Source organism: Mandrillus leucophaeus, unplaced genomic scaffold (assembly GCF_000951045.1).
Source record: "Mandrillus leucophaeus isolate KB7577 unplaced genomic scaffold, Mleu.le_1.0 Scaffold834, whole genome shotgun sequence".
NCBI lineage: Eukaryota > Metazoa > Chordata > Mammalia > Primates > Cercopithecidae > Mandrillus > Mandrillus leucophaeus.
Window position 1 is genome coordinate 1227966 of NW_012109075.1, and position 13923 is coordinate 1241888.

General features: G+C 40.0%; 1 protein-coding gene across 1 annotated transcript in view; it reads left to right on the forward strand.

The window, feature by feature from the left end:
- IL1RAPL2 (interleukin 1 receptor accessory protein-like 2) overlaps positions 1-13923 on the forward strand; it is a 1250305-nt gene that overhangs the window by 703426 nt on the left and 532956 nt on the right. The window contains exon 5 of the mRNA XM_011968259.1: positions 12704-12857. Within this exon, the coding sequence (XP_011823649.1) occupies positions 12704-12857 (154 nt within the window). The remainder of the gene's footprint in view (positions 1-12703; positions 12858-13923) is intronic.

A 13923-nucleotide genomic window follows, 5' to 3' on the forward strand; every position in this document is an offset into this window, starting at 1 on the left:
TCTTTGGGCTCTTTTTTGGTTCCTTATGAATTTCAAGGTAGTTTTTTCTAGTTCTCTGAAGAATGTCATTGGTAATTTGATAGGAATAGCATTGAATCTATAAATTGCTTTGGGTAGTAGGGCTATTTTAATATTGATTCTTCCTATTCGTAAGAATGGGATGTTTTTCCATTTGTTTGCATCTTCTCTGATTTATTTGAGGAGCGTTTTGTAATTCTTATTGTAAAGATCTTTCACCTCTCTGGTTAGCTATACACCTATGTATTTTATTATTTTTGTGGCAATTTTTAATGGGACTGCTTTTACAATTTGGCTCTCAGTTTGCCAGTTGTTGGTGTATGTTAATGCTGGTGATTTTATACATTGATTTAACATTTTTCTCATATTTTCAACTTTTTGATGTCTGCCTTAATTTCATACCATTCGACCCAGCAATCCCATTACTGGGTATATGCCAGAGGAATATAAAAGTTTATAAATCAAACATTGCTGAAACTTTGCTGAAGTTGTTTATCAGCTGAAGGAGCTTTTGGGCTGAGACAATGGGGTTTTCCAGATATATAATCATGTTGTCTGCAAACAGAGATAGTTTGACTTCTTATCTTCCTATTTGGATGCCCTTTATTTCTTTGTCTTGCCTGATTACCCTGGCCAGAACTTCCAATACTATGTTGAATAGGAGTGGTGAGAGAGAGCATCCTTGTCTTGTGCCAGTTTTCAAGGGGGATGCTTCCAGCTTTTTCCCATTCAGTATGATGTTGGCTATGGGTTTGCCATAGATGGTTCTTATTATTTTCAGATATGTTCTTCAATACCTGGGGTATTGACAGTTTTTAACATGAAGTGGTATTGAATTTTATCAAAGCCTTTTCTTTGTCTGTTGAGATAATCATGTGGTTTTTGTCTTTAGTTCTGTTTGTGTGATGAATCACATTTATTGATTTGCATGTGTTGAACCAACCTTGCATCTCAGGGATGAAGCCTGCTTGATCGTGGTGTATTAACTTTAGATGTGCTGCTGGATTTTGTTTGCAAGTATTTTGTTGAGGATTTCTGCATCGAAGTACATCAAGGATATCAGCCTGAAGTTTGTTGTTGTTGTGTCTCTGTCAGGTTTTGTTATCAGAACAATGATGGTTTCACAGAATGAGTTTGGGAGGACCCTCCTCCTCAATTTTTTGGAATAGTTTCTGTGGGAATGGTACCAGCTTTTATTGGTATGTCTGGTAGAATTTGGCTATGAATCCATCAAGTCCTGAGCCTTTTTTTTTCTCCTTCTTTTGTGGATAGGCTATTTATTATTTATTCAATTTCTTCTTTTTTCTTTTCTTTTGTTTTTGTTTTTGTTTTTGTTTTTGTTTTTGTTTTTGAGAAGGAGTCTCTCTCAGTCACCCAGGCTAGAGTGCAATGGTGTGATCTCGGATCACTGCAACCTCCGCCTCCTGGATTCAAGCGATTCTCCTATCTCAGCCTCCCGAGTAGCTGGGATTACAGGTACCTGCCACCACACCCAGCTAATTTTTTTGTATTTTAGTAGAGACAGGGTTTCACCATGTTGCCCAGGCTGTTCTCAAACTCCTGAGCTCAGGCAATCCACCTGCCTCAGCCTCCCAAAGTGCTAGAATTACAGGCATGAGCCACTGTGCCTGGCCTATTGATTAAATTTCAAAGCTCATTATTAGTTTATTCAAGGATTCAATTTCTTCCTGGCTCAGTCATGGAAGGTTGTATGTGTCTAGGAAGTTATACGTCACTTCTGGGTTTTCTAATTTGTGTACATATAGGTGTTTCTAGTAGTTTCTGATGGGGGTTTTTATTTCTGTGGCATCAGCAGTAACATTTCCTTCATCATTTTCAATTGTGTTTATTTGGATCTTCTCTCTTTTCTTTATTAGTCTAGTTAGTGGGCTATCTATCTTATTAATGTTTTTAAGAAAACTTTTGAATGGTTTTTGTGTCTCAATTTCCTTCAGTTCAGCTCTAATTTTTGTTATTTCTTGTCTTCTGCTAGTGTTGGATTTGATTTGTTCTTGCTTATCACTTTCAGATTTGATGTTAGGTTGTTAATTTGAAACTTTTCTGACTATTTGATGTAGTCATTGAGTGCTCTGAATCTCCCCTTAACACTGCCCTAGCTGTGTCCCAGAGATTCTGGTATATTGTATTTTTGTTCTCATTATTTTCAAGGAAATTCTTAATTTCTGCCTTAATTTCATAAATTACCCAAGAGTCATTCTGGAGCATGTTGTTTAATTTCCATGTAACTGTATGGTTTTAAGTGATTTTCATAGTCTTCTATTTTTATTACACTGTGGTCTGAAAGTGTGTTCGGTATGATTTTGAATTTTTTACATTTGTTGAGGATTGTTTTATGTCCAATTATGTGGTTGGCTTTAGAGTATGTGCCATGTACCAATGAGAAGAATATATATTCTGTTGTTTTCAGGTGGAGAGGTCTGTAAAGGTCTATGAGATCCATTTGGTCCAATGTTAAGTTCAGGTCTTGAATATCTTTGTTAATTTTCTGCCTTGATTACCTGTCTAATACTCAGTGGGGTGTTGAAGTCTCCCACTATTATTGTGTTGGAGTCTATGTATCTTTGTAGGTTTCTAAGAACTTGCTTTATGAATCTGGGTTCCCCTATGGTAGGCACATATATATTTAGGATAGTTAGGTCTTCTTGTTAAATTAAACCCATTACCATTATGTAATACCCTTTTCTATATTTTAATCTTTGTTGGTTTGAAATCTGCTTTGTCTGAAATTAGAATTGCAACCCCTGCTTTTTTTCTGTTTTCCATTTGCTTGGTAGATTTTCCTTCACTTTTATTTGGAGCCTATGTGTATCATTACATGTGAGATAGGTCTTTTGAAGACAGCATACAATTAATTGGGTCTTGAGTTTTTATCCAGCTTGCCATTCTGCTCTGCACCTTTTAAGTAAGCCATTTAGCTCTTTTACATTCAAGATTAGTATTAATATGTGTGGATTTGATCCTGTCATTGTGCTGTTAGCTGGTTATTATGTTGACTTGTTTATCTGGTTGCTTTACAGTGACACTGCTCTATGTGTTTAAGTGTGTTTTTGTATTAACTGGCAGTGGTCTTTTCTTTCTATATTTATTGTTATTTTCAAGATCTCTTGTAAGGCAGGTCTGGTGGTAATGAATCCTCTAAACATTTGCTAATCTGAAAAGGATCTTATTTCTCCTTCATTTAGGAAGCTTAATTTGGTTGAATATGAAACTCTTGGTTGAAGATTTTTTTCTTTAAGAATGTTGAATATAGGTCCCCAATCTCTTCTGGCTTGTAGAGCTTCAGCTGGGAGGTCTGCTGTTAGCCTGATGGGATTCCCTTTGTAGGTGACCTGCCCTTTCTCTCTAGCTGTCTTTAACATTCTTTCTTTCACTTTGACCTTGGAAAATCTGACAATTATGTATCTTGGGGATGATCTTCTTGTGTAGAATCTTGCAGGAGTTTTCTGTATTTCCTGAATTTGATACTTGGCCTCTCTAGCAAAGTTGGGGAGGTTTTCATGAACGATATCCTGAAATACGTTTTCCAAGTTGTTTCCTTTCTCCTCTCTTCTTTCAGGGATGCCAGTGATTCATAGATTTGGCCTCTTTACATAATCCCATGTTTCTTGAATGTTTTGTTCATTCCTTTTTATTCTATTTTCCTTATTTTTGTCTGACTGTGTTAATTCAAAGAATCAGTCTTCAAGTTCTGAGATTCTTTCCTCAGGTTGCTTTATTCTGCTATTAATACTTGTGATTACATTGTGATATTCTTGTATTGTGTTATTTAGCTCTGTCATACCTGTCAGGTTCATTCTTATACAAGCTATTTTGTCCTTCAGCTCCTGTGTCATTTTATTGTGATTATTTCCCTTGGACTGGGTTTTTTCATCCTCCTCAATCTCAATTATCTTTGTTCCTATCCATATTCTGAATGCTATTTCTGTCATTCCTGCCAGTTCAGCTTGGTTAAGAACTCTCATGGGAGAACTCATGCATTTGTTTGTAGGACATGCACCACTCTGGCCATTTGAGTTAACGGAGTTCATGCGTTGGTTCTTTCTCATCTCTGCCTGTGGATGTTCCTTTAACTGCAGTGTAGATTGAGTACAGTCAATAGACGTTTCTGGATGTTTTCACTGGGCTGAGGCTTCGTGCAGGGTCTTTATTTGAAGCTGACTTCCTGTCTCTGGTTTCAGAGGGGGGTATGTTAATGAAGTATTTTTAGTGTTGAAGGTTTGGAGTGTGATCCAGCAGGTGGCACATAGGCTTATTGGTCAGTTGGTACTCTCTTGCTCAGTTGTGTGACTTTCCTATGTTTACTCACATTTGGAGCCTTGTTCCCTCTCAATTCTCTGAAAGTGGATTCTTCTCTCCTTTGAGTGCTGGCTGTAGATTGCAACTTGGCACTACTGGGCTTCTCATAGTAGCTCTGGGGTGATCTCAGTGTTTTGTTTTTTTCCCCAACTTGGAGGCAGCAGAGGAAGGGACCTTAGTAGTGGTTGTGACCAAGGATCATTTTCTTGTCTCCTGGGAGCTCATTCGAGAGAGATGCAGGTCAGCAGTGGCTTAGTACAATCAGCCCAGGATCAAGGGCCTGTGCTGTGGGTCCAAGCCAGGACTTCCGTGTCTGGTGCCAAGTAGTGGGGAATGTGTGGCACCTGTGGGAGATAGACTAACCTCCTCTCCTTGGGTCAACTGCAGCTTGTTGGTGGTGTGGATAAGGTACTTAGGATATTTCCTCCGTAGTCTGATGGTAGTAAGGGCTGTTCCACTACAGAGGTAGTCTCACAGAGGTTTTCAGTTGTCCTTGGAGACTCTGTCCAGGAAGTTGCCAAGTTTCTACTCGCTTGATAGCTCTGGCAGGAGGTGGCTGGAGGCCCATGCCTGGAGGACCTGCCTGGTAAGGAGATATGGGAATAGGAACCCACATAATAGTCTGGTCAATTTTCCATAGGGCTGCTGTAGTATGCTGGGGGCCTGTTTTAGTCCGTAGTCACCTTGGATTTTCTAGTACCTGGAGGTATCACTAGTGGAGGCTACAACAGCAAAGATGGCAGCCTGCTTCTCCCTCTGGGAGCTTCATCCCAGGGAGGTATGGATCTATTGCTGGCCCAAAGTCACCTGAAGGAGGTGAGTGGAGATCCTGGTTGGAAGCTCCCGCTCAGCAAGGAGGAATGGGGATTGGGGACTTGCTTAAAAAAGCAGCCTGGCCACATTTTGGTAGAGCAACTCTACTGTGCTGGGGGTCTGCTCTAGTCCCTGGTTGCCTTGGACACTCCAAAGCCCAAAGTTGGAACAGCTAAGTTGCCCAAACAGCAAGGATGACGGCCCACCCCTCCTTCTGAGAGCTTCGTCCCAGGGAGGTTAAAAATCTGTTAGCCAGAGAACACCGACAGGGGTGACTGGAGGCCTAGTTTTGGAGATCCCGCCCAATGAGTAGGAGTGGGATTGGGGACTCACTTAAAGAAGCAGTCTCGCCACATTTTGGTAGAGCAGCTGCTTTTTTGCTGGGAAATCCCTTCTGCCTCTGGCCAGCTGAGACTCTCCAAAGCCTGAAGGTTGAAATGTCTAGGTCACCCAAACAGCAACGATGGTGGCTCACCCCTCCCTCTTGGATCTCCATCCCAGGAAGGTTACAAATCTCTGTTGACTGGAGAATACCAGCAGGGGTGGCTGCAGGCCCAGTTTGGGAGGTCCCGTCCAGTGAGGAGGAGTAGGATCAGGGATCCACTTAAAGAAGCAGTCTGGCCATGTTTTGGTAGAGCAGCTGTGCTGTGCTGGGGGATTCCTTACATCCCTGGTCAGCTAAGACTCTCCAAAGCCTGCAGGCTGGAATGGCTAAGTCACCCAAACAGCAATGACTCCCCCTGCCCCCGACCCTGGGAGCTCCTTTTTAGGGAGGTGCAATGCCCCTACCAGTGGCTAGCTGGAATTCCAAGCCTTATTCTGTTAGGTGCTGTGGATGTGGGGCCTGCAGGCTGTTGCTGCTCAGCCCCCTGGGTTCAGCCTCTTTCCTAGGGGTATGTAGGGAGGTCTAACCTTCCACTTTGCCAGAGCTGCAGCTACTGTTTCTGGAAAGTCCAAGTATGTAAGACTCCAGGGTCTCCTCACATGTTTGAGTGCTCTGCCAAGGCTCCACGTAGCTCCTTCTGTTAGACTGAAGGCCCTGGTGGAGTGGGTTCATATGGAGATCTGCTGATCCGAGGGTTGCAAAGATCCGTGGGAGAAGCGTGGTTTCCTGTGGTCACACATTCACTCACCACTTCTCTGTGCAGGAGAGGTTCTCCTGGCTCTGTGTTGCTTCCAGGTGGGCCATTGTCCTATCTTGCTTTTCTTCATTCTCCACAGGTCAAGTTGTTTTCTTGATTGGTTCCAATGTGAGTACCTGAATGTTTCAGTTGAAGGTATTGTATTTACTCGCCTCTTCTTTTCCTCTATGGGCCACACATGCTAGCTGCTTCTAGTCAGCCATCCTGGCCACTTCATATCTTAGTCTATTTCTGATATTTGTTCTCTCTTCAAGCTGGTTTTTGTTTGTTTGTTTGTTTTGCCTTTTGTCTTAGTATACCTTGTAATTTTTCATTGAAACGCGGACATGATATGCTGACTGGGTAAAAAGGAACTGAGATAAGTAGGCCTTTAGTGTGAGGTTTTTAAATTTTTCTGGCTAAGACTAAGGCTGTTTTTACTGTTTTCTATAATTGTTGGTGTTAGAGACTACAATTCTTTCTGGTGCCTTCATTTTTCATTCTTCTAATGTCTTTGGGTTTCCCTAGAGACTTCTTAAATAAGGTGTGAGTTGTGCAGTTCTTTAAACTGTGATGCCCTATTATTAGACAGGAGTCCTAATTGATGTGTTGGTAAGATACAGGGTGAGGGTAAGTGCTATATAATATTATGACTAGGTCTCAGCTTTTTAGTGAACCGTGTTTCTGAACTGTGACCACAAGTGCTTCTCAGCTTCTCTCCCACCCACTACTTGAGACAGGAAGGCTAGAAGGGCTAGAGCTGGCTTTGTTTCTTCCTCCACTTCAAAGGCTAAAAGGAGCTAGAGTTGGATAGTTTCCTTCTCCATGTGAAAGGCTAGAAAAGGGTAAAGAGTTCATACCAGTTGCTGGCTCGTGAAGCTGCTTCTGCTCCCAGTGAGCTGTGATTCTCTATATTCTCCTGTCTTTCCAGTTTTTGGTGTAGTAGTTTTCTTTGTGACCTCAGTTGTCTGATGGATCTGAAAATGGTTATTGATGTTCAGTTTGTTTGGCTTTTTTCTTGTTGTGAGGATAGTAGTGATGACTTCTAAGCCCTTTACATGTCAGACTGGAAACCAGAAGTTAATCTCAGCCTTAGAATGATAACTTTAGGTTAAAGTATTGTCTCTACGCTGCTATAGAAATTTGGATCACATTAACTCCTGATGATCATTAATATATCATAATATATGTATAACCTGAAAGCAAAGTACTAAAAGTAATAAAAATAATAGAAAAACAGTTAATATTTATTGAGTAGTTTTAGCATGTGATGCCTTATATTACAGGGCATTTACATATATCACCTCAGTTAATCTTTATAATCACCCCAATTGGTAAATATTATCATCACCTGTTTTTTTTAATAGGTGAAGCAACTGAGGCTTAGATTGATTTAGTAGCATGCTCAAAAACATATTACTTGGGATTCTAATACAAGTGTTTAGTCTAGAACTTATATTCTTAACCACTGTGGGCTACCAATATCAATATTAAGACTGTGAAGGTAGAAAGTTGGAGAAATAGAGCTTGAAAGGGAAGGACTCCTTGTAGTTGGTTATCCTAGGCATTTGGAGTAGAGATAGGTTGAAAAGGACAAGGTTCATACCTAATTGGCAATCGTACTCCTAATTGTCTCCTCCATCTTTAAACTGCAGACAGTTCAGTTTCCCTAAAGATTTTTTTTTTTCTTTTGAGATGGAGTTTCACTCTTGTTGCCCAGGCTGGAGTGCAATGGTGCAATCTTGGCTCACCACAACCTCTGCCTCCTAGGTTCAAATGATTCTCCTGCCTCAGTCTCCCGAGTAGCTGGGTTTACAGGCATGCGCCACCATGCCCAGCTAATTTTGTATTTTTAGTAGAGAAGGAGTTTATCCATGTTGATCAGGCTGACCTTGAACTCCTGACCTCACGTGATCCACCCGCCTTGGCCTCCCAAAATGCTAGGATTGCAGGCATGAGCCACTGCGCCTGGCCCCCTAAAGATTTTTAAACAGATGTTTAGATGCCCTTTTGGAGAGTACAGTCTCCAGGGGGAAGGAGAAAAGTTGGCCTAAGGGGTGGATGTTGGGTATTCGAAAAAAGGCGTTTAAGTACTAGAAGTTACATAATTAGTTTATGGTTGCATAGCTGCTTTGAGGTTAAACCTCAGAATCAGAAGAAATATTAAAATCAATCTTCCTGATATTCTTGCCATGAGGAATAAGTCATGTGCTCTGAATGGCACAAAGTAACCACAACCACCAAATCAAATGGATTTAGAAAACACCTGTAGGTATAATGACGATATCTCAGAAGTAGACTATGAGTACAGTGGTAAATATTTCAGGTTGGAAACGCCAAGATCCAAATTTGGCTGGCAACAGGTTACTTTAGGGTTCTTAGTAAACAGATGTCTCAGTTGTGCATTCTGGGCTTTCAACCTAGTAACTACTGGCACGGGACATTTACCACCTAGGAAGGTGGGGAGGGAGGGGAAAAAAGCTGGGCTTTAAGTGTTGATATTATGTTGACTGGGTAAGGATGTCCTACAACAAACTACTTTATGAGGCGATAGCCAGGCCACAAAAAGGATCTGATTGTTGAACTTAAGCAACTCTGGCAAGACGGGCTCTCAGCAAAATTTTCAACTTGATGAGGTTTAATAGTCCCAGGGACAATAAATAGTAGGGGGATCATACAGTGAGTTCAGTATTAGGGGACTGCTCAAATTTGAGCCTTTGGTGGTTTGTCCTGGCCTCAGACAACCATCTTGAGGCTTGACTTATACACTTCAAATTCTTTGCCTAGTGTGTTACTAGAATTAAACACATCTGGAGCAGTGGGGTATGGTGATATGCTTTGGCTGTGTCTGTACTCAAATCTCATCTTGAATTTGTAGTTCCCATAATCCCCATGTGTCATGGGAGGGACCAGGTAGAGATAATTGAATCATGGGGGTGGCTTCCCCCATCCTGTTCTCACGATAGTGAGTGAGTTCTCACGAGATCTGATGGTTTTATAAGGGGCTTCTCCTTTTGCTGGGCACTCATTCTCTCTCCTGCCACCCTGTGAAGAGGTGTCTTCCTCCATGATTGTAAGTTTCCTGAAGCATCCCCAGCCATGCAGAACTGTGAGTCAATTAAGCCTCTTTTCTTGATTAATTACCCAGTCTTGGGTAGTTGTGCATAGCAGCATGAGAACAGACTACTACATATGGCAATACTGTCTGTTCATTAGGGAGTTAGTGAGCAGGAGAGAAGCAATGACAGCAGTAAGCCTAGCAGCCAGCAGCTAGGGAGAAAGAGTGCCGATAATGGAACCAAGAACCTGGAAGACTTCTGAGAGTTTATATAAGCATCCAGACTGAGGTAGAATAGCCAACAAAGTAACTTTGCAAAAGGCGTATTAGTGGAGGCTGGATGATCATCTATGTAGTGTGATGGGAAAGGTAATATAAAAGCTCTTCTGACCAAAATATAGTTCCTCTTCCCACCTACTAAAATTAGTGTTTGGCCTCTTAGGAGCCATACATTTTCCATAAGTTAAAGTATTATTTTGTGGTTGATAGTTAGCCAATTAGTGAAGATTTCTTTCTATCTGATTAGTTCATTAGCACCAGTTTTCACCAAGCAGAGCTGGAGGTTCTAAAGAAATATAATCGAGTATGAGAAAGGTTTGGGAACCTTTAGGAATTGTCTATGTTGTATGACCACTCCTTATAGTGCTGCCCAACAAGAATGTAATGAATAAATCTGCAAGCCTCTGAATTCTGGCTGCTCACATGGTAGTGAATATTATTCACATAAGCAAATTTGGTGAAGATCACAGAACTTGGGGGAACCCCACATTTTAACCTAGAGATATCTTATCCTAAAGCCGTTTGCCTTTTCATCTATACTACATTGTCTCCAGAGGGATGTTGGTGACCTGAAGACAACATTTTCTTATGCCACAATTTAAAAAATAAAAATAAAAGTCCTCTCTTGGATACAAAGAACCCTTTATAAGGCTAGATGGCAGCTTGGAAAGCACATAGGACTGTCCTGATCTATCCCAAAGAACATATACAGATTCCAAGCTGTTCTTCACCAGGAGTTATTTTCTAATTCCTATACACTCTTTAGTTTTTACTTCCTGGGGGAAAAAAGCACAACAATGAGCAGAGAAAATGAAAATTCTTAGAATTAATTGCATATGGACTTTCCCCAAAATGACATTAGAAAATGACACCTTTTGTCTTTGAATGAGTGTGTGGGCTTATTTTCCCACCCCCACCACTGTTGTGTGAAAGCGCAACAGCTCAGTTTTCATTTTCCTTTCCTCTCAAAATGCCCAGAGGGACCATATTTTTGTTTAATGACCTTCAGAACGATTCTTTAGAAATCTGAGGCTATCAGAGTTGGAAGCAATGCGAAAATAATTGAGGATTATTATTGTATGACGGCAGTGGCAGCTGGGCTGTTTCTTTTTCTCTGTGTTCAGACTTTCTTCTTCATTTTCCCAGAAACCTTATATCCCAAGGTTTAACTCAGAAGCAAATCTCATATAGGTGATAAACCTTGCCAGACATGGTATGTAATATAATTTCAGACAGACCCTTAACTATTCTTCAGGAAGACCCTAGGGAGTAAAGCAGCCTTATATCTGCATGCCCTCAATAGTATTAGTTTTATTTACTCTCTGACAATGTGTGTGGGTAGTTGTATAGAATATAAAGCAAGCTTATCTCTTAAATATTATACCTGTGAACTTAAGCACCACTTTGTGTGTTTTGTTGTCAAAACTCCTGCTAACATGAAAGAAAAAAATGTTACGGAAAAAAATGGGTACTTGCTGTCTCAGATCACTCACACACACATGTACACACACATACTTATGCACACAAATACACAAGCACTCACAGCTGGGGATTGAGAGTCAGCACAGATTCTAACTTTACGTGAATGTTTAAGATATGTGTATGGACGGCAGGGGTGAGGAGTGGTAGATGTAGATGTTGTATACACCATAGTGGGAAAGTAAAAAGTGCTCTCAACTATTGTTCACATCATCTACCTCAAAATCAATTTATTTATTGCCTTAACTGACTGACAGAATTTACATGATAAAATACTTTTATTTTTTTTTTGAGACAGAGTCTCATTCTTGTCACCCAGAATACAGTGCAATGGCATGATCTCAGCTCCCTGCAAACTCTGCCTCCTGGATTCAAGAGACTCTTCTGCCTCAGCCTCTCGAGTAGCTGGGATTACAGGCACGTGCCACCATGCCCAGCTAATTTTTGTATTTTTACTAGAGACAGGGTTTTACCATGTTGGCCAGGCTGGTCTCATACTCCTGACCTCAAGTGATCCGCCTGCCTCAGCCTCCCAAAGTGCTGGAATTAAAGGCGTGAACCACCATGCCTGGCAATATAATATTTATTACCTTGAATATTCAACACTCCCTAACAGCTATCCCCTACACCTCGACTGATGTTTGTACAGCATTTGGCTACCACTTTGGTAGAATATTTGAGGTAAATGATAGCCAGAATGGGGCAATATCTAATAAGTAGTCTGAAAAAATTCCTAAAAGTCAAAGATAATTGCCTGAATATTCTTACATACTTGGCTATTGTTATATCCTTGTCACTTTCTGGAAAAGTATTAAACATTCCTTTCTAGGGAAGTCCAATCTTGGTCGCAAGATTCCCTCACATTCCTATCAGGAGAGTAAGATAATTGGCTTCAAAACCCAAATCTTGTTGTGTGGTTGTGTATCACTGAACTCAGAAAGTAAGTGGATGATATCTCCAGGCTGTTACTATAACAAAGCGTGTCCTCACTTTACCTAGCTATGTTTCTAGAGAAGTCCTTAATTTTTTATATTCTTTCTCTCTCTACCCCTACATGGATTTCTTGATTACAAGAAGGGAGATTCTGGAGTACTAGTATTAGTTTTCATAATAAGGAGTAATTAATGAAACAATTGTAAACTTCATTGCCAATATAAAATCCTATTATGAATATTTAATAATGCCTAAGACTCCCCTAAAGTATACTGAGTGGCTAAGTGAACCATATCCTTTTAGGACTCTTAGGAAATATCCCTGTCAAATAGAAAGAACCAGGACATTATAATAATACTTAGTGACTGTTAAGGTTCTGCTATACCTCTCTTGTATTTGGGGAGCTTCTATGATATTCTATTTATTTTTTTCAGAATGTTTCTAAAGACTTCTTGCTCCTGGGGTCAGGCCTTTAAAGTGGTTTATAGTGCAATAGTTGTGATATTAGAATTGGATACAATAGGACACATTTGTGATTTTTCTTGGTCATTGACTTGACTCCTTAGTTACATATTTTGAAAACAAAAGAGAAGAATACAAAAAAGTAAAAGTACTAACTTGCCAGTACTGAGATGTAGTCCATGAACTTTTATTTTTTGCTTACTTGCAAATATTTTATCTGCAGGAATGCAAGCCAAAAATGTGGAGAAGCATAATAATACAGAAAGGAAATGCTCTTCTGATCCAAGAAGTTCAAGAGGAAGATGGAGGAAATTACACGTGTGAACTTAAATATGAAGGAAAACTTGTAAGACGAACAACTGAATTGAAAGTTACAGGTAGGAATTGGTTCTACAAAATTATGGCAAATGAGATTTTAAGTATAATTTGGTTTGGGAAGCAAGAGTTTTTTTCAGAGTCAACTTTCTGTGAATTTAGAATTGCCTGCAAATCAAACAGTTGAGAAACTTGCTATTAATGAGTTATACTGAGTAAAAGCAACATATGGAATATGAAAACAGAATTTAGAGAACAAGGGCCTAATTGCTGTGTATCTCTTCTCTGTCTTTATGAAAGGTTCGGAACTCTTCAAGGTATCATTATTACTAAACATCTCAGAAAGTGTATAGTGGAACCACTCTAGAATGTTGACTTAACCCATTTGTGGAATCTCCTTGTAGGTGAAGGCTGATTTTGGAAAGAGAGTCTGTTAGATTTTTGGAATGAAATCTTCTTAGATTGCATCCAAATTATCATTTATGCAAAATTCTCCATAAGTGAGTGATGTTATTGTGAGCTTCTAGTGATTCTTAAAGCAACTCCAAATGAAGAACATGCATATGTGTGTTTTAAATCTGAAGTACAAACAAAATGTAAACTAGTGGAAGAATAAACTTAGAATATTCTTACCTGTTAGAGAATTTTAGGAAGTAATTTTCAGAGACATAAGACAGAATCTAATACCAAAAAGATATCCCTTACAACAAATGTGATGGAACCTAAGAAACTGTATGACAAAAAAATCTACTTACTATTGCTCACGAACAAATCTTGACTAATTTACCTATTATTATGTGTGTCATGTGTATTATAATCTCACATGTGGAACCTAAAAAAAAGTTGAATGTGTTGCAAAAGAGAGTAGAAAAGTGGATAGGGACAGAGAATGGGGAATGAGGAGTGTAGGTCAAAGGGTACATACAAAGTTGCAGTAATATAGGATGAATAAGTCTAGTGATTTAATGTACGGCATGTAGTTAATAATATTGTATGCTGAGGCTGGCACAGTGGCTCATGCCTGTAATCAATCCCAGCACTTTGGGAGGCCAAGGCAGGTGGATCATCTGAGGTCAGGAGTTTGAGACCAGCCTGGCCAACATGGGGAAACCCTGTCTCTACTGAAAA